Here is a 24,145-nt window from a genome sequence, read left to right as displayed (position 1 = left end):
GTGTCGCACGTGGCGTGTCGCACGTGGTGTGTCGCACGTGGCGTGTCGCACGTGGCGTGTCGCACGTGGTGTGTCGCACGTGGTGTGTCGCACGTGGCGTGTCGCACGTGGCGTGTCGCACGTGGCGTGTCGCACGTGGTTGTCGCACGTGGCGTGTCGCACGTGGCGTGTCGCACTTGGCGTGTCGCACGTGGTGTGTCGCACGTGGCGTGTGGACACGTGGCGTGTCGCACGTGGTGTGTCGCACGTGGCGTGTGCGCACGTGGCGTGTCGCACGTGGCGTGTCGCACGTGGTGTGTCGCACGTGGCGTGTCGCACGTGGCGTGTGCGCACGTGGCGTGTCGCACGTGGCGTGTCGCACGTGGCGTGTCGCACGTGGCGTGTGACACGTGGCGTGTCGCACGTGGCGTGTCGACACGTGGCGTGTCGCACGTGGTGTCGCACGTGGCGTGTGACACGTGGCGTGTCGCACGTGGCGTGTGACACGTGGCGTGTCGCACGTGGCGTGTGACACGTGGCGTGTCGCACGTGGCGTGTGACACGTGGCGTGTCGCACGTGGCGTGTCGCACGTGGCGTGTGTCGCACGTGGCGTGTCGCACGTGGCGTGTCGCACGTGGCGTGTCGCACGTGGCGTGTCGCACGTGGCGTGTGACACGTGGCGTGTCGCACGTGGTGTGTTACACGTGATGTGTCACACGTGGTTTGTCACACGTGGTGTGCCGCCACTCACCTCTAGAGTGGTCCTGTCCACGGCGCGCGGTAGTTTGCTTCGTCCGCGAGTCGTAACGATCAGTATCTCGTACGGGTATATCTGCGGGGGCGTGCACTGGAATCAGCTTGGAAATACCAGGCACCGTGCTCTATCCACTGCTTAGGATAAGGCTGAAAGGTGGCGCGTAGTGGATGAATGAAGTACGTCGCCTTTGTCAGACATGATAAATTCCACTGCTGGATGAAGGCCTCCCCCCCCCCCCGCCCGCCCCCAAGCTATCGTCATCTCTCACAATCCCACAACGGAATAATCCACTTAGCCCTCTGCACAATAGTTGATTTTTAATCGCTCCATTTCCTTGCGTGGATGCCCACTGGGGCACATATGCAGTATGGAGTGCGTTAACATTTGGCATTATCCTTAGTAGCACTGCTTTCTTCAATACACCCTTTTTCTTTATTAAAGCCTTGTACATTAAAAGTATTCGTGACCACATAATACCCATTCAGTCATATTGTAGCATTGTCAACAAACACCTTAAATTGACGAGTGATACTTTAACCACCTCGCACAGTTACAAAGGCGGGTCTCACTCGATAACATATTTGTTCTTCGAGGAATAACGAAGTTTAAATGGGTTTATTTCAGCAGGCCAAGTGATGTTCAAACTCCCTGCTGACACGAGTAAACTGCTGCCAGTAATAGCCTCACGGAGGCAATGTGAGGAATTTTTACAGCGAAATCCCCTGCAGAGAGACGGTGCCCACGCTAACACAACCAAGAAGGGGAGCCCCATAAGCCATCAATTTTAACTAATCAGGGACAGAGTTATGGGATTTCCCCCCTCCCATGCTCTCCCAATAGCTGTCTCCTTATCCTTCTCTTTTGCCAGGGTTATTCAAGCTCCGTTCCTTGCGACCTACGAGAGGTACACGTCTTGCCGAGCTAAAAAATGTACCTCATTTGAAGCGTACATGCTCGTTGCACGCTGAACGCACCCGATGATTGCTAAACGTATCGCACACATCATCTTGGTTCTTTCGGTAAAGTCACGTAGAAGAGAAATAATGAAATAATAAAAATAAAACATAATAAAATAATTCTCACGACATTTCGGCCACAACGCAAGCAGCCGTCCTCAGGTGAAGACGCTGTCTTTCCAACAGACTTGTTCTTCACCTGAGGATGGCTGCTTGCATTGTGGCCGAAACGTCGTGAGAATTATTTTATTATGTTTTATTTTTATTATTTTATTATTTCCCTTCTACGTGACTTTACCGAAAGAACCAAGATGATGAATCCCTGCAGTCACGAAAGCTTTAAATCGAAATATCGCACACACGTAAGGTTTCGCAGCGTGTTGAGAATTTCTGCTCTAAAGCTTCACCATGCACTACCGAGGGCGTCATCGAAGTTAACTTCGAAAGATGCCCGCAGTGGTGATATGGCAGCCCCCTCGCCTGGTATGCAGGTCGTGGGTTCGATCCTGACTCTGATGTCTGTTTATTTGGAGTTTCCGTGTTCTCCCCATGGTCGCGTGGATTTTTCCTCTGGGTCCTCCGGTTTTTCCCTCCACATTTAGAAATATGCGTTGATCAATTTGCACTTGATAAGCCACTTCGTTGAGCCATCATCTGTGGCTGAGTCGCTTCTGAAAAAGAGCTGCATATAGCGCAGTGTGCCTTACCTGGTAAAATGAAAAAGAAATGTCTGAAATAGCAGTGCGTGTTAAAGCTTTCGTGACTGCAGGGATTCATCTTCTTGGTTCTTTTGGTAAAGTCACGTAGAAGGGAAATAATAAAATAATAAAAATAAAACATAATAAAATACAATTCTCACGACGTTTCGGCCACAACGCAAGCATCTGACGCTGTCTTTCCGACAGCCCTGCTCTTTACCTGAGGACGGCTGCTTGCGTTGTGGCCGAAACGTCGTGAGAATTATTTAATTATGTTTTATTTTTATTATTTATTATTTACCTTCTACGTGACTTTACCGAAAGAACCAACAAGATAGCAGTGCGTGGTGAGAAGAAACGCTTAACAGGCAGCCCAACTCCAAAAAACCACACATGCATGGCCGACAATGCCGACGATGATGATGACGACGATGAATTTTCGCAATACCTTTGGCTCCAGAATGTTTGGCATAGACACGCCTTTCTCCATTCGGGACGCCCGTGTTCCACCGCCCGCAGCAGGCTGTGGCACAAAGCGGAAGGCTCTTTGCGGCGGCTCGCACATGACACTTGTATGCGTGTACGCGCGCATACGTGAGTGCGCGCGCGCACACACCGTGCGCACACGTGAGTGTCGCGCGCGCACGCGACACTCACGTGCGCGAGCGTACACGCGATGCGCGCGCGACGGTCGTGGCGTAAATCGACTGCGGCCCCGCGCTAAATCATTTTTCCCACACTAACTTCGAACAGCTTTCTCGAAGTGCGGTCGTATATAAACAGGGCATTCCCACAGCGCTATAATAGAATGAAGATGTGACCGCGAATGTAATTGGCACTGATTACGCTCGGGCGTTATGGGGGCAACAGCAAAAGAGCGTACTGCAGTGTGGCAAGTCCAGTTCGCATATTCACAGCAGCTGGCTACGGTTATATTTTTAACACATTTTCACGTCTCTGATTAACACGGTTGGCTACGTACGGTGCGGAAGAAGTTTAACGTACATACAACAACGTGTCGATAAAGAAAGAAGTTATAAGTTAAAATAAAGTCACCACGAACCGTCATAGTTTCCTCTATTGTCGATGGTGGCACCTGGCAAAGAGTAATGATCGAGACAAACAACATCAGAAACGCTCGCCGCACCCCCGACACTAACAAGTGCAGCCTTTAAGTGACCTAACCAACAATTCCCCATTCTGATCACGCGAATCTCAACCGAGCACCACGTTATTAGTACAGAAACGCACTATGCATTATGGGTAAAAGCATATAGAAGCAAGAACTCCGTTCTCTGTCGCTACAAATAAACACAAATGTGTTTCAGTCCATCGGCCTCTTGGCTTTCAAGACCAATGTAATCCGGCGAAATTTGTTAAAGCAAGCACACAATGGATCAGTTTTGACCTTCTGGATCTCACCGGCAGTTACATTTATTCGGGTTAGCCAGGTGTTGCTAGGCAATGCCGCAGCCCGATTGTCGCGGCCCTTACCGTCGTACACCCCGCAAGCCATTAAAGTGCGCTAATGGGATGAATGGCACTGGGGCGTGGGCCCTGTGAAGCGTTGCCGCACACGGTCACGGCGCGGATATTTTTTTAGAAAACACAAGACGCCCCACAATGTGGCAATGCTGGCACACAACATCTGACAGCGCCGCCATCAAAAGTGACAGGCCGGTTCGATTGGCAGCAGTAGCATTACAGTACTGTACGAGCATTTTCATTTCCTTTCCATCCTAAACATTAATACATTAAATGACACCAAAGACGATTCGTATGTGCCGGAGGACATTATGGTAATGACACATAAAATAATCGGATGAAACATGAAATAGGAAAGGGGATTATTATGTTATTATTCATAAATGTTTTACTCGATTGATTTTACAGATTCTATGCTGTTTAATCAATGGCACTTATAAAATGTGTCATATATTACGCTTTGCAAGGGTAACCAAATGATTAAAAATTGTATCTTGACTCAAGCATATTGTATTTTTTTGTGTTTGCAAAGTACTGTATCCCTAATTTAAAGGGAAGCGTCCCCTTACCTGGCAATCTACATGGAAGGAGATGAGAAGGGAAATAAAACCAAACACAACGAAAAGGAACAAAGGACAAGAAAACAAAACAACAAAAAACAAATGAGAGGCAGTTAGTGAGAGTTGCTTGGTCTCTCGAAAAACCGCGACAATACTCGTTAATTTACTACATCTTCAAGTACATTTTTATCCATTCTTTACGGTGCTGTGATCCAACGCTTACGGTTCCCGCGTCCACCAACACGCACTGACCAGCGTGGTGAAGGAGGGTTGAACATAAATAACCCTCACGATCCGCGCGGTGTGCGGAGGCCCTCATCCAGCAGTGGATTGACAAAAAGGGCCTTGCGTGTACGTTTCCATGAACAGTATTGTACGGGAGTTCAAAGTGCAACGATGCACAGCTTTTCAAAAGGTGGCCAACGTTATCTTTCTTGCTTTTTCTATCAATTCAGCGAATTGTTCGATAAATTGCGAGGTTTCTGTTGTTGTTGTTGTGCAGCGTGAAACGAATTTAATATTTCCGTTCCTAAATTCTGCGACTTGCGTTTGGGACAAGAGTCCACCAAAGGCGTACACGAGGCGGATGGGAGGCGGGCGGGTATACCCGCTGTGTGGAATGCTTTTTCATGTAACACAGAATGTGCACACGCAACGATGCATTTTCAACAAATGGACATTTCTCAATGCATCAAACGACGAAATGTAAACCACCGATTTCCTCCAACACAAGCACACGCGGACTAAGTTATCCGGCACATGCAACAGTACTTACCTTTTTCAGGTCAAATAATTATAACATACGCAATTATATTTATTTAAACATAGACTGCATTGTAACCATTTATTTTAAAGGACACGATAATATCCATTCGGTGTGCTAGAAATAAAACAGTGATACTAATTCTAATTTGCAGCACTTTATTGTATAAGATAAAAGCCTTCCCACGGCATGTCGAGTGTGGGGGAGGGGCGTTTGACCATACTTCACCACGCTGGTCAGTGTGGGTAGGTGAAGGTGTTGTTTGGGGCAGGGAGAGCTGTACCTGGTCAGATATCACTCACCAATGATGCTAGCCACATCTGGGAATATAACTGGGGTCTGCCAGGTTCAAAGCGCATTGCGCTCACCACTGGATCACCCACTTGGTTCACAGTGACGCGATCCTTTTAAAAATGCAAACATATCTGGGATATATTCACGTGAAATAGGAGTTTTAATGACAAGGTCAACCTTAAAACACAATTTAAATTCAACAGTAATGTTCAAGACATTTCACTACGTTAGACGTGACTAAGGAAATCAACGACGTTGGGGGGGAATTGTGAAGCACGAAGCAGATGATGTCAACTGGATCACGACGGATTCTCAGATCAACTCTTGAGCGAGGTCGCGTCAGTCTTTGCTGCGTGGCCACGGATGCCTTTGTGCGAAACAAACATGACGAAAAAATTGCAATACGTTGCGGTGTTATTATCGAATGCCTCTCATCTTACCTCGGGGATCTTGGTAACAGTTTCCATGGACGTGATGGAAATCTGTCGACTGGGGCTGTAGGAGCAAATGAGCATAAGGCACGGGACACGTTAATTTACCAAATGATACGTTTCTGTAAAAAAAAAAATTAGGCTACTAATTGCGGTTCCAATAAAGGAAATTAGACAGAAAATGTTTGACAGTGGCATACGTTCAATTCTCAACAGTGCCTCAAAGTCCTTACGTCCCTCGGCTAATTGCGGTGAAGATAACGGTACCCTTTGTGGTCAACAGGAAGTGGCAAAGGAAATAGCCAAACTGTGCAAAGTGTAAAAATAAAACCGAGATGAGGGCATTCATTATAGTTCCATTAATTGTAGTTCCAGGCCATACACACGGGTTTGTAAAAGAGCCAACAGTTTTTTTCCCCGTTTCCTGAATTACATGAGCAGTCTGACCTTTGGCAGACACTTCATGATAAACGGCCGCGGTGCGTGCACTCCTCGTGCATGCCAGTAATGAGTGTTTATCATTCCCGAGTGCCTCATTTAGGCTGGCGTAACCCCCCCCCCCCCCCCCCCCACTACAAAAAGCATTATCCGAGGCCGCGGCTTTCAACTTTGCATTCTTTTCTATGCCACCCCCTCTGCAGCGTCGTTGCGGCCCTGCTGTTTGTTGTCGTTCAGCGAAACCAAAGAAAGCGATTTTTCAAAACGCAAACCAAAATCAAGAGCACAAGATGCAAGTTGAACTAATGTCCTTACCCGCTGCAGACCATTCCTTCCATAACCTGGAAGGGAAGAAGACTTGGATGGAGACCCTGCACACAGCAGCGGAGCGCGTGTTAGTTAGGCCCCCGTAAAAACGCCCGCTACTCGTGGCCAACAGGGTCTGCACATTAAACCAATGAACACTCTCCCTGGGTCTGCACATTAAACCAATGAACACTCTCCCTGGGCCTGCACATTAAACGAACGAACACTCTCTCTGGGTCTGCACTTTAAACCAACGAAGACTTTCCCTGGGCCTGCACTTTAAACCAACGACGACTTTCCCTGGGTCTGCACTTTAAACCAACGAAGACTCTCCCTTGGCCTGCACATTAAGGCAACGAAGACTTTCCCTGGGCCTGCACATTAAACCAATGAACACTTTCCCTGGGTCTGCACATTAAACCAATGAACACTCTCCCTGGGCCTGCACATTAAGGCAACGAAGACTTTCCCTTGGTCTGCCCATTAGACCAATGAACACTCCCTGGGTCTGCACTTTAAGCCAACGAAGACTTTCCCTGGGTCTGCACTTTAAACCAATGAACACTCTCCCTGGGTCTGCACTTTAAACCAATGAACACTCTCCCTTGGCCTGCACATTAAGGCAACGAAGACATTCCCTGGGTCTGCACTTTAAACCAACGAACACTCTCTGGGCCTGCACTTTAAACCAACGACTCTCTCTGGGCCTGCACTTTAAACCAACAACTCTCCCTGGTTCTGCACTTTAAACCAACGAAGACTTTCCCTGGGTCTGCACTTTGAACCAACGAAGACTTTCCCTAGGCCTGTATATTAAGCCAATATTAAGCCAATATTAAGCCAATGAATATCAGAATCTTTGTTCATACTGGAGGAATTTGATGAGCTATGAAGCTCTTTTTCACGGATGTCCATTAAAACAACGACCAGTCCGAAAACGCGTCGGCAAAAAACTGAGTTGCGTCGAAATATTTTGTGTTTTTTTGTATTTTATCTTACAAAAAAAATGTTATTTACGTGAATATTTACTTTTTAGAGACCTACACTGCAGACTTACAAGCTTTCAGATTTTGCCTTTGGACTTTAAAACATTTACGGAATAAAGTGTTATTTTTACGATTTAGTTTCGGTCTGTTTTTATTCATAAAATCTGTATCACTCTTGAGGACCACTTGATTTCCTTGATATATCTCGAGCTCTGGTTTTAAATATTGTAAATATAAGGTTTCACTGAAGCCCTTGCTTCTGAAATGTTGGGGCTTGGAAGTTAATTACGTCTGTGTCTGCTGTAAGTGCGATTTGTATTATCATGCATCGCCAAGTTTACGCGATAATGAACATCATATTCACTGGTCATGCATATAATACCGTCTCTCGCTATCTTCTGTAACGAAATATATTTAATTGCAGCGTGACACTGAGTTTGGTCGAAGCTTATTGTAAATGTGACAAATCAAGAATTGCATCTGTATTTAGCACTGTGGTGAATTGTGGTGACTCTGGAAACACATGCGCACCAGTTACATGAAACTTGATTCCAATCAAAATCACTGATTCTTACACGTCGGTTTCAATGCACATTGGTAATCCTAAGATGATATATTCATCGACAAATCGTTGCATTGTTAACCACTCTTACAACACAGTGGATACCTGGCTTTGTTTTCACAAACTAAACGTCTTGCATGTTTATATTCTAAGTGCTGGGCATTCATGTAAATGTAATTATGTGTAAAGCACTCCGCCGATATGCCTTTATGCATGTGAGGTGCGCTATTACAAATAAATATTGATTGATTCATTCATAATATTTACCCTGCCTGGTCGCTGTAAGGCAATGGTTCTTAATATTTAATGCAGCCTTGTACCCCTTTGGTTCTCAATCGTTGAAAAAAAAGTATAATTTTAATAAACACATCGGTTTGATGAAACAAAGTAGTTGTACCTACGTGCCTACCCCAGGTTAAGAACCACTGCTGTAACGAAATATCGCGGGGGTCTGACCATGTCCATGGAGAGTGAAAGGCAGCCCATCGAGAGCCACACCAGGTGCGTAAAGTCACTTTAAGACGCGTGTGTGTGTGTGTGCAAGTGTACAAACCGCTGCCCGTTGATTGGAAATCGTTCTAAAACTGCATCCAAGAGTCAGCGGTTGTGACCACCATGCCAAAACACGAATGCCCAACCAATGCACAGGCACTCGCGAACGGACAGACTAGACAGACACGCACTCAGCACGGAGGGCCTGAGGTCAAGACCAGAGTTGTTCAGAGTTACAGACTAGAGCTGAAAAGTAAGGCTAGAACCAAGGTTCAATGTGTATACATTCATGAGCATGGTGGAAAGATAAGGGTTAAGGCAATTCTCCATAACAATATATATCCCTTTTCCACTAGCCCGTCCGAGCCAAGCCAGCAGTGGGACCCTCAATGTACGGATGGTTTTCCACTGGCTATTTGACAGAAGCAAACCGTGACGCGCTGGCCAGGGCTAAATTGTACTTTCACAGAGCACGTGACTGAGGACGGCGCCACCGTAACGTCTACACGCGTGTCGACACGTACACGGCGTGTGACGTCGGTGGAATGGCATGGCGTGGCTCGGCTTCTGCAGTGAGGAAATAAATACATGGGAACTCCTGAGCAGTGCCGGATGATCCTAGTAGCAAAAGGAATATATGCTACGGGCCCCGTACTTTCAAGGGCCCCGCGCTAAATGCTCTCAAGCTAAAAATTCCGGTTCAGTGATTCTGCACTATAGTACTATACTGCCTTCAATTTTTATGAACGACTGGGTGTTTAAGGTTAGCGATTTTGTCGTATTATCTGGCTGTATAGCAAATGAAAAAATACAATTACTTTACTATGCAAGTTTAAAATGTATGTGTTTTAATATTTAAGTGTGTGTTTTTTAATAGGGCCCCTTCATAACAAATGCTACAGGCCCCGCACTAGCTTAATCCGGCACTGCTCCTGAGTCACATCGAGCTGGCTCGGCATGGCCCTGGTATGGCTTGGTTCTGCAGTGGAAAAGAGTTAAAATTGTCTCAGCTAGCCGTGGATAAACAGTGCTCCTTGCCAAAGGGTCAAGACACTGATTTAAAAAAAAATGTCCCCAAACAAACAGACATGGTCCTTGGTCCTGCCCATGTATTAATGGTCACGGTGGTGACCTTGTGTAAGTTGTGTTACAGACCCCAGCCTTGGCCCAGAGATAGAAACCTCGGCTTTCATTCCAAAATCATGGTCTTGCTCACAGGTGTGCACGTGAATTAATATCAATGTGAATTGGAAATCTCTCTAAAAGCCAAATACATTCACCCCTAGAAGTGTCAAAATTACGCCACGGTACGCATCCCAACATTGATGCCTTCCTTTTTGTCACATGTGCACAAGGCGAGGCCAAAATGTGAAAGGCGCTCTTTAAATTCGTTTTGGATGAGACAACTTCTAAGGTTGATCATATCTTTACCATTTGCAGCGGATGTGGTCACCAACCATATGACAGCACAGTGAATGACTGATTCACATCTGCGTTACACATTGGCAACACTTCATTTACTCATCGTCATTTTGCAATATCAAGGCCTCAGTGTTTATCGGGGGAAAAAACATTTATTTTAACGTAGGTGTCAAAGGCGATGCATTGCAATTAATAGTTTGACGCCACTGCTGGCGGTAGGGTCTTCAAAAGAGGGAGCTCAAGAGAGCTCCACTGCAGTCATTTAATTGCACTTAGAATATCCTAATCAGGAAGGAGTTTGTTTGAACATTTACTATTTCCAATGGCATGCTTCTCTCGGTCATTGCAAAAGTAAAATTGCAGTTTAAAGCTGCTGAATTTGCCATCGAATACGTTTAAAAGGGACAGATATGTGACTGACGAGCAAAAACAAAGTGTTGCCAATCCTTTCCATAATTTTCCCCGTTGAATAATCAGAGACAAGCACGACATCAATGAATGAAACACAGGCACGCACGCACGCACACAAGTTAGGACGAGACGTTGATTTTTCATGACAAAGACGCAATGCTCCATCATGATCGTGGGTACCTACCCTGCTCCTCAGGGCACAGACTCCTTGATGGAGCTTTCCAAAAAGAGCACCACAAGAACATTGATACAGGCAGATAAAATATGTGGAGCAGGCCGGCCAAAACGTCCAGTTTTTTCCCCTTTCCTTTCTCCGATAAAAATAAAATTCCCGCTCCAAACGATTTATCTAACTGAGCACATTCAATCATAGTCAAGGCACAAAAAGAGGTAAAGGTGCGGCCCTGATATTGCTTGCTCACGCCACTGTTGTGGGGTCTTGCTATGTCACGGGAGCTCCATCTAGAGGGTATTTGGCCTACTCTTCCGTACGGGCCAGACGTCTTGGAAGAGGTGGGAGTGCCCACACTTGCCCCCGCCACGCACGACCTGCCGATCGACTAAATGTGGTGAACCCATTCACGCCGGTGCATTAAAAGAGACGGGGGGGGGGGGGGGGAGATCAATTCGAACCGGCATCCTCGGGATTGAAAGGTCGGTGTGCTGACCGGTAACACCGTGGCAGAAACCCTTCAGTTAAAGTCAAAAGCCAACAGTTAGGTCGTGTTCAGATGAGCAATGAGGCACGGCTCTTATCTTGTTAACAGCCCACAGCCAGTGGTGGAATTTCCACAATCCAATGGGGGCAGGGGTGACTTCCCCACAAAGTGGTAGACATTTTGTCGACCCCAAAGGTAATGATGGGCTGGGTCAGCCCCCAAATTTTTTTTTTACTTGCAACCTTCCAATTGAGGTTGCAACTTGGCCCAACACGGTATATGTGAATACATCAGATGAGAGTAGAGCAGGTAAGTTATACTGAACCATACCACGGAACAACCTTGGCTATACACCTGTCTGGTGCCATCATGTTGCATCACTGAGCCAGGTGAGATAAAGAAGCAAAACAATCAGGAGGGCTGAGCGAAGAGTCACTCGTACGTTACAAACCTTTTTTTGACACATATCCTTGTCCGCTTATAAACGAATACTATAAGCATCTAATATCCATTTAATGTTTCTGTAAACTAGTTTTGCATTTGTCCTCTGATCAGTCGAAAAACAATCTGCCCGAGCCGACATGCGACCGCTTGGTGAGGCCTCATATGTACGTCTGTATGTCGAACTTCTTTCGCACCATACGTAGCCAACCGTGCTAATCGGAGGTGCAGGGGAAGGACAACAAACTAAACACATCCAGCAGCAGTGGCTCCGATCCACAGTCGATTACGACGACGACGACAACGTCGGCAAAGCCGTGTGAGCAATGTAACGGCTTACACGCATGCACGGGGGAGTCGAAGCGCGTGCGCTGCGAGGGCTCGCTGGAGGCGGAGGGCGTGCGCGACGACGACCGCGGGTCCAGCTCACGCTGGTTCTCCATCTCCTCCCGCAGGATCATCCGCCCGAGGCCCGACTGCACCTGCCGACGGCCACGGGGCGGAGCGGGGGGAAGCGACGCAGGTCACCCGACGCGTCCGGGTGAATGCCAAGTGGGGTGTTGCGTGCGGCGTGGCCAGCGACGTGTGCAGGCGGTGCAATTGCACCGGGTAGGGGAGGGGGTGGGGGCTGTGGGGCCGAATAGGCACCGCAGGTATCGGGTGATGATGAAGGGGAACACTGGACAGGGGGTGGCCCCCATTGCATTCCTTGCAGCAGGGCGTGTATTCCAACCACGTGTGCTCTTATTGGAGGGTAATGTTGGCGCGTCCAACGCCGCTGTCCAATTGATAGAATACCGCGTTGTCGTTGGACATTGACGATAGTGATTACCGTTGTTGTTGTTGTTGTTTTCCTAATAGTGATTACCGTTATCATCGGCCACGATCCATCTCAGTAAACATGGCCGGTATAAAAAGAAAAGGTAAATAAAAGGACAACATTTGTTTTGTTCATCGTAACACCATTCGTTATCTGCCTTTGATTTTTTGCAGTTCAATAATTCTGAATCGGGATTCGTGTGTGTCTTTTTAGTTTGCACGGAATGTAATGTTTTAAAACTCCCGGTGCGGAGTGCACTACCTTGCTCATCTCCTGCTCGTGAACGACTCGGCGCCGCCTCGACTCCTCCTCCTCCTCCTCGTGCATGGTCCTGTTCTTCCGCCACTCTGTCCCCATCCAACACCGTCCACCCCCCCCACCCCAACGGAGAAGCAGTCAAAGACTTGGAATGAGGGTAAAAAGCATTTCTGTGTCCCCCACATACAAATGATTTGGCCTATTTTCTTTCCAGCGTCGGCGTTGTCCGGCAGCGTTCGTTGCACCAAGAAGATTGCTGAGCGGTTTAGACCTTCTGGGGATCATCGGCAGAGTCAGCCTTTGTTAAAAAAAACTAATTCTGCCGTGTTGCCAGATGTTATTGGCATGAATATTATATCCAAGCTACGGGGGCCCTGGTCAATGCACTATTTAATCCAGACTCGTTATGCATTCATATGAGTAGAACCTCGATCTGGTTTTCCGAATTGATATATTTTTTCCCAAATTGAATAATAACGACCCCCGTTACATTCTGCACGTGCGTCATGACTGCTAAACATGTCCCACACAATGTAATATACACACGCACAACCCTACACACACACACCAGGCATGCATTGGAATCTACACTCCCTTAATTTTTACATGGAATATGTTTATGAATGTTCAAGAATGTGAAGTGTTCAGTGAATTCATTTATATTTGAATGAAGGAAAATTTGTGAACTTCACAGGACATTCTGGTGGGTCATAAGGAGTAGAATTATGGCATTATATCTGCCATGACCAAATATAATGCAAACCCTGGCCAGATCAATCGTCTTTTTTGCACCCTTTGAAAGTAATCCACTGTCATTTATATATTTCATTTCACTCATGTGCACGTGTGTTACTCATTAGATACACAATTCAAGACACATTTTTTTTTAAATCGTGAAAATTGTAATGCTCTCTCTACGAATGTATTCTCGGTGCTTCCTTGGGAGCTTTGTGCTCTGGGCAGCTGCCCGATCTTGCCCACCCCTAAGGCCGGACCTAGGTAAAGCCCCAGTGACATCCGAAGAAACGGAGCCATAAATTAGTTATGTATGTACACAAAGTGTACATGCAGCAGAAATAACTGCTGTTACCATTACGTTTGAAGCAGCTCAGGCCTGGTATGTGGAAACATTAACAACTCATATTCGTGAGCAGGAGAAAACTACGGAGCCACCCTGCAAATTCCGCACATTCCAGAAACATGCCCGTAAACGCGTAGGAGTCGGCACTCTAAGAGTAAAAAATAAACATTTTTCATTTGAGCCCTTTTGTTTAGCGGCTTCGTGTTATTTGGGGAGATCTCCGACAGCCGCTTTGAAACACAAACCATGCCACAATCTTGTCATTACTCATCGACCTCCAATAACACAGACTCAATCGAGCCTTAGCGTGACTCCTAAACCACCTCATCGTGTAAAAGCTAAAATGAATTTCAACTTGACAATTTTTTTTATTTTATCAGGTCAGGCCCACTAAGCTATATAGTTATTTTTCAGAAGCGACCTGGCCACAAATGATTGCTCAACGCAGTGGCTTATCATCACGTGGACATTAACAGCAGCCAAATATTCTTAACGCAAATGTGGAAGGAAAAAAAACGGAAGGACCCCGAGAAAAAGTCCACGCGACCACGGGGAGCACACCGTGCAAACTCCAAATATACAGCAGGCATCGTCAGGGTCTGGATCGACCCCACGACCTCCTGTATACCAGGCGAGGTAATTAACATCTCGCCACCGTGGCTCCCCTGTGTTCATCCACGCCCATCAAAGGCATCATGCCGGGGAAGGCCTCACCGACGGCGGCGAGAGAAGGGGGGCAGGGCCAGTAGTCGGTCTCGATCTTGGCGGGCAGCGCGGGATCCGGGGCGTGCGCCGCTGGGAATTTGGCCGACTGGATGACGTCCTCCCCGACGACACGACCGCCCGGCCCCGACATCATCGACGACTCTGCGCGCCCAGCGGCGGCAGAATCGGCGGCAGCGGGTAACAGTGACGACGGCTCTAATGTTCCAAGCGTAAGAGTCCAAATTATATTTTTCATTTCTCACAGCTGAAAGTTTTGGTGGAAATTGATTGAGGGCAGAGGTAAATTTAAAGTGATGTTTTAATTCCGCAGCCACCGGCTAATGGGCTCAGACCATCAACTCACTGCTACTTGGAACACCCCGGTTTAATTCGAGTTGCGTGCCTGGATTGGAAACCAGGATCTTGGTGGTGCCAGCTCAGCAGTCTGAACCTCTGAGCTAGCCTGGCCAACCTAGGAGGGGAATTTTCAGATTTCCCTTGCGCCAATGAGCTTGCTGAGGCAATTGTGAAAAAGTCTCCACTGCTCGAATGAGTACAGGGGTCGTTGCCATCCCCACTGGAAAGCCGATAATCAATTGTGGAAATTCCACATTGCAATAGTGGAGGCCAGTTTTTCCCCTTAAGGTCATGCGAGGCATGGCCATATATTTGAGATATGAGCTCTGGGCAACAAATATCCCCCCAAACAACCTACAAGCTTCTGTGTTGTGTTCTTATAATGGGATATGTCAACTTTACCGTACTGCTTGTAGACGGGCGGCTTCCTGTAAATATTGGAGCTGTCTTCTGCACAACGGACCAAAAAAATACGGCGAATCAATGAACATCAGCGTATCGTAATAGCGAAATTAACAAATGCAAGGAGCTTAATGACTAACGCCATACTCTTTCATGTATCAAGTTGTTGCCGTATTCTCCAGATTGTAAGACACACTTCCCCCCCTGCCCCCTGTATTGTTTAAGCGAGAGTTGGGGGGTGTATCTTATAATCTGCTGGTAGGTGTGAGTGTGAGTGCTTGTGTGAGACTAGCATTGGATAACTTAGTTGACACTGGGCACGGTTGGAAGCTGCGTCCTTACTTTCCGGAGTGTCTTTAAAATCCGTAAAATTGGGTGACGTTTCAGAAGTCAGCAACACGGCATGTTCAAGCATCAGAAGACAGAGGCGAACTGTGATCCTGAATAATGCTATCGCCCTCTGGTGGGCAAACAGTGCGGTCCTTTCCTTTTTAACACAAAGCCAAAAAAATAAACGCTCCACCCTGACGTGAACAGCAACAACCAGCCGTCAGCTACAACGAGGGTCAGGCCACTCGGTGATTATTCCACAGCGCCGCATAAAAGGGGTCAGGGCAGGCGGGGAGGTACGCAGAGAAAGGGATGAGGTGTGGTGAGTGGAGACGATCAAGGAGACGCAGGAGGGTTGGGGAAGATCAGGCGAATGAGCGGCAGAGATAGCCGAGAAAAACAGTGAAAATCGAGTGTCTCTCCCTCTCTGGTCTGCGCTTGGCGTGCCATTGTGCCAGGAGTCCTAGTGAAGCGGTCGCGTTTGGGTCCGCGTGGCGGTAACGAAACGCACGCGCGAGCGAGCGATCGAGCGGTGTCACCAAAGTCAATTTTCTTGGTTCTTTCGGTAAAGTCACGTAGAATGGAAATAATAAAATAATAAAGTAAAACATCATAATACAATTAAAATAGCAATTATTAAATTATGTTGTATTTATTTATTATTTCCATTCTACGTGACTTTACCGAAAGAACCAAGAAGATGAATCCCTGCAGTCACGAAAGCTTTAAATCGAAATCGAAGTCAATTTGTTAAAGGCCACGGGCTGCGGGGAAGGTGTCTCCAGGCATGGTGCAGCCTGAACCGCAGGGGGCTGACGGTGTTCCCGCTGTCCAATACCAGAAGCTCATTGCCACCCCCCCCCCCCCCCCCCAGATTGTATCAAATCACTTGATGCCAACCTGCGGGGCTCAGGTCTCCCGAATCCATCCACCCTCCTCCAACCCTCGACTAAATGGAATGCCTCGAATGTCAGCGCTAGCAATAGTCACGACGCCACCGCTCGGTTGTGACCATCATGCGCACGCGCACACACACACACGCATATGCACGTTTGCGGTCGTTGTGCGCGTAAGAGCATGCAATTTCCACGTGAAATGTTCCGTTCAGGGATGAATGCTTGCTTTGGTGACACCCACCGAGTGTCAAATGATTCTGAATGCTCATGAAATGAATAAAAAAAACATTAATATCCAAGCAACTTTCCGGGCAATTGCCGCAATTAGTAGTTGTACGTTCGATAAATAAGAAACGGGGGGGGGGGGGGTTCGTTTTTATTATTATTATTGTATGTACAGTAATAATAATTGTAAAAAAAAAATCCAATGTTCTCAAAGCGAACTGCGATCTCTACGGGGGGTCACTTGCAGGAGAGGGGTCGTACCTGGCAGGTGAAAGTGTTTGGGAGACTGGGGGGGGCGGGGGGAGGGCGACTGCCCTAGGGACCGCTTTTGCGAGGGCGAGCTGTGTGTACTTGTCGTGATCATGCCTCCAGGTCGGGCGGGGGTGGGGGGTCAACGTGATGTGGAGGAAGGGAAGGAAGGGAGGGGGGAGGGAGGGGGGAGGGAGGGGGGGAGGAGGGACGGGGGGAGGGAGGGAGGGGGGAGAGAGGGGGGGGAGGGAGGGGGGAGGGGGAAGGGGGGAGGGAGGGGGGAGGGAGGGGGGAGGGAGGGGAGGGAGGGTTGGAGGGAGGGGGGGAGGGGGGGGAGGGGGGAAGGAGGGAAGGGAGGGAGGGGAGAGGAAGGGGAGAGGGAGGGAGGGAGGGGAGGGAGTGAGGGTTGGAGGGAGGGAGGGATGGGAGGGAGTGAGGGAGTGAGGGGGAGGGAGGGGAGGGGAAATTGAGAGTAAACAACAGATGTATAAAGCAGGAGCGATGGCTCGAGAAAAAGGTGGAGGGGTCGTAATGTTCGGGGTAAATTAGAGATATAGAGAGGCACAGAAGCAGACAAAGATGACATGAGGAGGAGGAAGAGATGGATATAAAGAGACAGGCAGAGTGTGAGAAGCGGTGTGAGAGGGACGGTTGCATAGTGACCAGGCCAGTGGGTGGTGGAGTGATAAAGGGAGATAGTAGGGGAAAAGAAAATCAAAATTAAATGAGCAACATAAAATAGGTACTGCATTGATAATAAAACACAAAATAAAATAAAAACACGATATACCCAGTAGTGTAGCGATGCGATAATTCACCCCCTGACCCTGGCGATTTGATTAAGTGTCTCAATTTCAGGCCACTATTCAATTCCAAGAATCAATTAATTTATTTTAACATTGCCATCAATGGGAGCGCCTCTAGTGGTCATGTGAACTCAGTACATGTACGTATATAATACATCAAATCTGACAGGTGCTATTCAATGCATGTGGCACGAGCTCAAGACTGGACATTAATCGACGCATTGTTAGACCCCCATCCAGTACAATATGTAAAAAGTAGCATACTGCATCACGTGCAAAATACATTGTGAATACGTGCAAATCAAAATTACTTCTGACAAGGCGATATTGTTCTGACGGCTCCAGACACTGGCTGCGGCAATTTGGCTCACACCACTTGGGCGATGGTCTGTGAAAGTCCATTTCAAAACAGCGTCGTTGCCCCGACAGCGATCAAAGCGACGTGGTGCGAGCCGCTAGAATGCCATGGTGACCTTGGAGGCAAGCCCACATTAGTGAAAATCTACCATAACATAACGAAGCTGCCATGGCCAATAATTCCCAAACCCTATGTGGCATTGGAATGCAGAGAGTTCAATCTTTGCATGGATCGCTCGGCAATTATGCGCAAGCACTGCGTTACACGTGCCCTTTGGAATGACCTCGTTCTTCAGGAGATGAGAGGCTGACGCTGGTAAACATGGTAACTGCAGCAGCAGCATCAGCAAAGCTACAGTCAGCGAGGCTTAAGGATGAAATAATTTGGCTTCTCTGGAGAGCGAGCGAACTGCCAATCGCGTTGCGTGCACGTGCTCCAAATAATTTGAAACTGTGCAGCAGCACGACAAAGGAAAAAAGCTGAGCGAATCTGATGCATTCATTTAAGACCATCGCTTCATCTTGTTTGCCGCCGTTGTGTGAATGTTTAACATTTGCGACCAACATTATCCATAGTAGAGGTTTTTGGGTTAAATCGCGTGGATATAAATGTACCGTTAAACCCGCCACCACCCGACACAGCCAATGAGTAAGGTTTGTGACGTAAACAAAAACATGGCAATCCGTTACCAGTTCAGTACACCCGATGTGTTGGAGAGTCATTGTCGATGTTGTGGGTTTACTCTCCAACACACCGGCGTGCTGCGAATTCCCATGTTTTGGTCACGTGACAAACCTTTACTCGTTGGCTGTGTCGGGTGGTGGCAGGTTTAACGACACATTTTAGGCGATCTAACCGAAAAACCTCTATTGTGGTGTGAATGGTTTGCGCGCTGGACTTCCAATCCAGAGTTCGCCGGCTTAATTCAACTTTTCAGCAAGGCGGTTTAAACGATGAGATAATGCCTTAAATCCCCCACAGCCTCTGTCCAGCAAATACACGGGTACAGAACAGGCGGGGTAAAGTGTTGTCGCTCCCACTTCTTCCAAGCATTGAAGAGTAGGCCAAATTTCCACTCAATAGGCTCTCTAGAGCTGCCTCCAGTCGAAGCCCTTCTGCCGGCAGCGGCGTGTGAAAGGAATTTCAAGGCTGTACATGCAGTGTCTTCCCTCCCCTGACCTTACTTCAACTGACCTCTGCTACCTCTGCACATCACAATTTGGCCACGTTGGTCACGGTTTCGCCTTTTCTGGAACTAATGGTGGTTGCGGTGGAAAATGATCAGAGGGGAATGGGTACCTGGGATACCTGGGCAGTGGAAGTGCTGCGGCGATCGCGTGGCAGAGGGAGAGAACCCGTGGCGGGCGTAGCCGGGAGAGCTGATGGTGCCGTGGCTGGAGGATCGTCGCTCTAGCCTCTCATGCACCTCCACTGGGCCCTGGGGGGGGGGGGGGGGGAGGGTTAAGAGGGCAAGGGCCCAAGGCTGTCACCATAATAGTGCTGACCCTTCAATGCCATGCAATGTACGCTCTGGCCATCATCCAACTGCCCTCCCCTCCAGCTTCCATCCCCCTCAGCTGCCCTCCCCTCCAGCTGCCCTCCTCCCAGCTGCCCTCCCCTCCAGCTGCCCTCCTCCCAGCTGCCCTTCTCCCAACTGCCCTCCTCTCAGCTGCCCTCCTCCCAGCTTCCCTCTCCCTCAGCTGCCATCCCCCCCAGCTGCCCTCCCCCCCAGCTGCCCTCCCCTCCAGCTGCCCTCCTCCCAACTGCCCTCCTCCCAGCTGCCCTCCTCTCTAGCTGCCCTCCCCTGAGCTGCCCTCCTCCCAACTGCCCTCCCCCCAGCTGCCCTCCCCCCCAGCTGCCCTCCCCCCCAGCTGCCATCCCCTTCATCTGTCCTTCCCTCCACCTGCCCTCCCCAAAACGGGGGTGGGGGGTGATCATATTCATATAATTAACAAAAATCATCATTTTAACAAGAAAAAAGCACTTGTATGCACACAGAATTACAAGTGACAAGGGTGTTCACAGTTCCATTACAAATATTAACCCCCCGCCCTCCACAAAGGTTCATAACCAAAACTTACATTTATTTTCTGTTTTTTAAAATAATCCTACGTGGTGCAATAATGTCACGGGAATTTGGAATTCCTGGTGGGCCCCAAAAGGCATTTTGGAAATCCTACAGGATTTACAACGTAAGGGTTATAGTGACATTGATGAATGGTGTTTGGGTGGGATTTTAAATGATCATATTTTATACACAGGGAGCTGGGAATTCCTAATTAAATGAATTAACAACTCCCAGGTGCCCTTGCAGTGTTAAAAATGCAGTAAAAATATAAAGTCAATCCAATTTGTAGCCCCTTAACCTGTCACATTGTTTGTTTCCTTGACTGAGACTTAAGACCAAATTTGAGTTGACAAAGCAAATCAAATTAAAATTCGACATCACAAATGCTGAGGATTTTTAAAAAAGCTCGTGCTCTCGTTCAGCCAGAGACCAGCTGTTCCTGCCAGGCGAGCCGGACGGAGTGAAATAGAGGTGCCAGTGCCAACGTGAAATTGATGTCGCAGAATTCCCTGCGCTCGTGCAGTGACAGGTTCTGGGAGGGCTGCAAAGGGAAACGAACATGGAAGCATGCATGCACACACCTGCTCTAGCCTCTCCCCGGCATAGCGAGACTCGTACGTGATGAGATCGGGCCGTTCAATCTCGTAAATGGCCTTCACCCGCGGGATGGCTGCTAGGTCCTTATAATCCATCGCCTCATTGTCCACTCGTGCCTGGTTGGTAACCACCACCACCACCACCACCCCCCCCCCCCAGATCCACAGATTCGACCGTCACCACCCACCAGTGCCAACACCCCCCCCCCAACCGACACCACCACCACCACGGCAGAGAACACAACCACCACCGCCGATCCACACACCGCACCCCCACCGGGCAGAGTCGGCAAAGAGATACCAACACCGGCGTGGACAAAATGTGCCCCCCCCCTCCCACCATCACAGAGTGCCCGGGGGGGAGGGGGTGGGGGGAGGAGAGGCGGCAGGGGATGGAGGGGAGGGAAGGAACACATGAAACACGGCGACAAACATTGGGGGTGAAACAACGTTCAGACACACAGCAACGAAGCTAACCTGCAATTTAGACAACGCTCAAACGGCAATAAGCCTCACACGTGAAAGCAAATCCGGTGTCCCGAACGACGAGATGCGTACAAAAATACGTGGTTCGATCAGCAAGCATTACCACTACGTGGAGTCATGAACGCGTTTCTCTCATTTGTCGTTGAAAACTCGGGTGTAACTTTGTCGGCGTGCTTGCACGACGTCGTATAGGGACACACACATTGGAGCACACGGCGATGTGTGAGCGATGCGGAACCACTGTGTGGAGGGTGTCAACTCGGAGACATTGAGAGAGAAAATGAGAATTGCACTTGGAGCAAAAAAATATACGTCTAAACTAAATTTTCCTTCATACACGCGTCGAAACAAGATCAACGATCGTCATTGATGAATAAAAATACTAACAAAACAACAACAATAATAACAACAACACAATTGGAAGACGAAACAGTTGCACGATTTTGAAAACGCGTAGCATGGAGTGGCAGGCCAAGGGGACAAACAATGAAGTACTTAGGCAGGTAGCTAATCGTGTCGGCATATTCACTCTATAACCACAACAACAACAATAACACTTTACAGCCCCACGAGTCCTAAATGCTACCAAAGGTTCCCACGTTCACCGGAAGAGCTGTCTAAATCTGGGGGGAGGCGTTCACTCGGTGAGTAAGGACAGGGACCGCCGCGCAAGCTGCAGATGGGGCACTCACGTAGAGAGAATGACTCGGAGAGCCTGAAATGCTGGAGCTGGGCCGGGAAGGAATGCTCTCAGCCGAGACTCGCTGGAGCCGTGGTGCAAGGGAAGGGCAGGCGGTGGAGGAACGGAGGGGTGGGCGGTTGGGTGGGGTGGGTGGAGAGGGTAAGGTGGGTGGGGTGGGTGGGGTGGGTGGAGAGGGTAAGGTGGGTGGGTGGGGTGGGTGGAGAGGGTGAGAGTCATGTGGGTGAGACGTCGATCCAAAACACAGGTTGGTCGCATTAAGAGAACCTTTGCTCTGCCAAAGAGAACCACCGCCTTGTGGTCGTGCACAAACCTGGCCAGTGGCACACGCTGGAGACGACAACAACACGGTTCAACATTTTTTAGCATTGGACGGACGGTGGCGGCGGTGTGCAAATAATTGTGGCGCGCGAGATCAATCCATGCTCCATGCGGTGGTCCGTGTCGGTGGGTGGCATGCGTGCGCCCGCATGCGCGCACTCACGCGCTTTCGCTCCTCGGCCCTGGCCGCCTTCTTGCAGTCCGGGTGCCACACGGAGGAGCCTGCGCCACAACGGGTAGCCCCCACGTGGCGACAGAGAAACGAGGAGGAGGAGGAGGGGTGGAGGAGGAGCGAGGTTATTAAATCACGCCGGGCACGATGACCCAGAGGGGTGGTTGGTCGCGGACCGCACGGAGTTGTACAGCAGTTCTAGATTTGAAGCTTTCGTGACTGCAAGGATTCATGCTCTTAGGTTTTTTCGGTAAAGACACGTAGGTAAAAAAAATTGAAATAATAGAAATAAAATAATAAATCACGACGTTTCGGAGGCAACACAAGTCTCCGTCATCAGGTATCACTTGATACAGTAAATCTAGCTGTGACGGTCCCATCTGATGAAGGAGACTTGTGTTGCCTCCGAAACGGCGTGATTTAATATTTTATTTCTATTATTTGTTTTATTTATTTTTATTTTTACCTACGTGACTTTACCGAAAAAACCTAAGAGTATTGTACAGCAGTGGTTCTCGTAACCACTGAATCACAGTTCCTATGATCACTGTTACATTGTTTTTATAGCTTTATTTTGGTGATTTTGAAAAGTTTTGGTTTAGCCATGTTTGTTTGTTGTAGTACAGAGTTAGCCTGATAACTTTAAGCTACATTGTCTTATGGTTGTTATTGTTTGACTTGCATCCCACTGGGATTTTTGCACACAGCGTTGAAATACGGCGTTTTTTCTGGAAGACTTTGTTGTTTTTTCTAGAATTTATCTGTTGCATGTAGTCACTTTAAGATGTTTCTTGTTCATGTTTTTGTTTTGTTGCGGCTGCACCCGAGTCAAGAGCCGCATGGCTCACAGGGTTATACCTAATAAATGAAACTGAAATGAAACTGAATGCAGAACAGATATAAAAGACCTTTCTAAACTCATTAATCATTAACAATGTGGTTTCCAAGAGGAGCCAGCGAGCGCGAACACATGACGTCACGCGTGCAGAGCGTCCGTTCATGTTTTTTTTTATTCGCTTGAAGTTGTTGGCTAGGCAGGATACCTCACAAAATGGACAATTGGTTAAAATATTGATGTTCATTATTCACGCATTGATTTCTCAGAACCATGTTTGGTTGAAACAAAATTCAACAAGGGGTGTGCACAGTAGCCGTTGAGAACCACCGTTGCACAGTGCAGCCCAAATCTCACGGGGGAGATGTGATGTGGTCAGATGACAGGCCCAGCGCAGATTGTTTCTTGGATACAATCGCGAGATGCTCTAACAGTGCGTTTTCCACGGGAACTTTTAGCTTCTTCCCACTTGCCCACAAACGATCATTAGTGGAACATGACCAAACATTGGCATTGCAAGGCCCTGCCTGAAAAAAAAATCGAGTCTCAACGAGGTTGTCCAGGATAAACAAAGGAGGATGTATTATTATTACTACTACTACACCGATTTGTTTTATTGTGTTTCTACAAGGACATCTGAAATGTTAAAAGCTTGTCATGAAACAGCTGCCTACACAAAGAAACCCCATTTGTTACCCTACTCTGGTTTTATTTGCATTCCCTGTCTTAACTCCCATGTGCTCAGTTGACCTACATGCCATAGATGTAATTAATACAAGCATATAGATATATATATATGAGTAAATGTATTATATAAACTAACTTTGGCTTGCAGAGGG

General features: G+C 48.1%; 1 protein-coding gene across 12 annotated transcripts in view; it reads right to left on the bottom strand.

Annotated features, from left to right (window-relative positions):
* Nucleotides 1-24,145, bottom strand: part of LOC133345533 (actin-binding LIM protein 1-like) — a 120,684-nt gene that overhangs the window by 6,544 nt on the left and 89,995 nt on the right. Inside the window, exons 8-23 of one of the 12 annotated variants that reach the window (XM_061556383.1) lie at nucleotides 22,463-22,521; nucleotides 21,971-22,042; nucleotides 20,778-20,909; nucleotides 19,428-19,566; nucleotides 16,977-17,081; nucleotides 15,265-15,312; nucleotides 14,515-14,721; nucleotides 12,723-12,808; nucleotides 11,982-12,123; nucleotides 10,726-10,758; nucleotides 6,678-6,733; nucleotides 5,934-5,988; nucleotides 4,446-4,453; nucleotides 3,455-3,487; nucleotides 2,840-2,914; nucleotides 732-812 (exon numbers count right to left, since the gene is read on the bottom strand). In XM_061556383.1, the coding sequence (XP_061412367.1) occupies nucleotides 732-812; nucleotides 2,840-2,914; nucleotides 3,455-3,487; nucleotides 4,446-4,453; nucleotides 5,934-5,988; nucleotides 6,678-6,733; nucleotides 10,726-10,758; nucleotides 11,982-12,123; nucleotides 12,723-12,808; nucleotides 14,515-14,721; nucleotides 15,265-15,312; nucleotides 16,977-17,081; nucleotides 19,428-19,566; nucleotides 20,778-20,909; nucleotides 21,971-22,042; nucleotides 22,463-22,521 (1,331 nt within the window). The remainder of the gene's footprint in view (nucleotides 1-731; nucleotides 813-2,839; nucleotides 2,915-3,454; nucleotides 3,488-4,445; nucleotides 4,454-5,933; nucleotides 5,989-6,677; nucleotides 6,734-10,725; nucleotides 10,759-11,981; nucleotides 12,124-12,722; nucleotides 12,809-14,514; nucleotides 14,722-15,264; nucleotides 15,313-16,976; nucleotides 17,082-19,427; nucleotides 19,567-20,777; nucleotides 20,910-21,970; nucleotides 22,043-22,462; nucleotides 22,522-24,145) is intronic. The other 11 variants (XM_061556371.1, XM_061556375.1, XM_061556372.1 and 8 more) reach the window with 11 other exon arrangements.

This window comes from Lethenteron reissneri, chromosome 22 (assembly GCF_015708825.2).
Source record: "Lethenteron reissneri isolate LAM-NWPU_2019-01 chromosome 22, ASM1570882v1, whole genome shotgun sequence".
NCBI classification, from domain to species: domain Eukaryota; kingdom Metazoa; phylum Chordata; class Hyperoartia; order Petromyzontiformes; family Petromyzontidae; genus Lethenteron; species Lethenteron reissneri.
The sequence above is the reverse complement of the archived record's forward strand: the minus strand, read 5'-3'. Positions and strand labels throughout refer to the sequence as shown.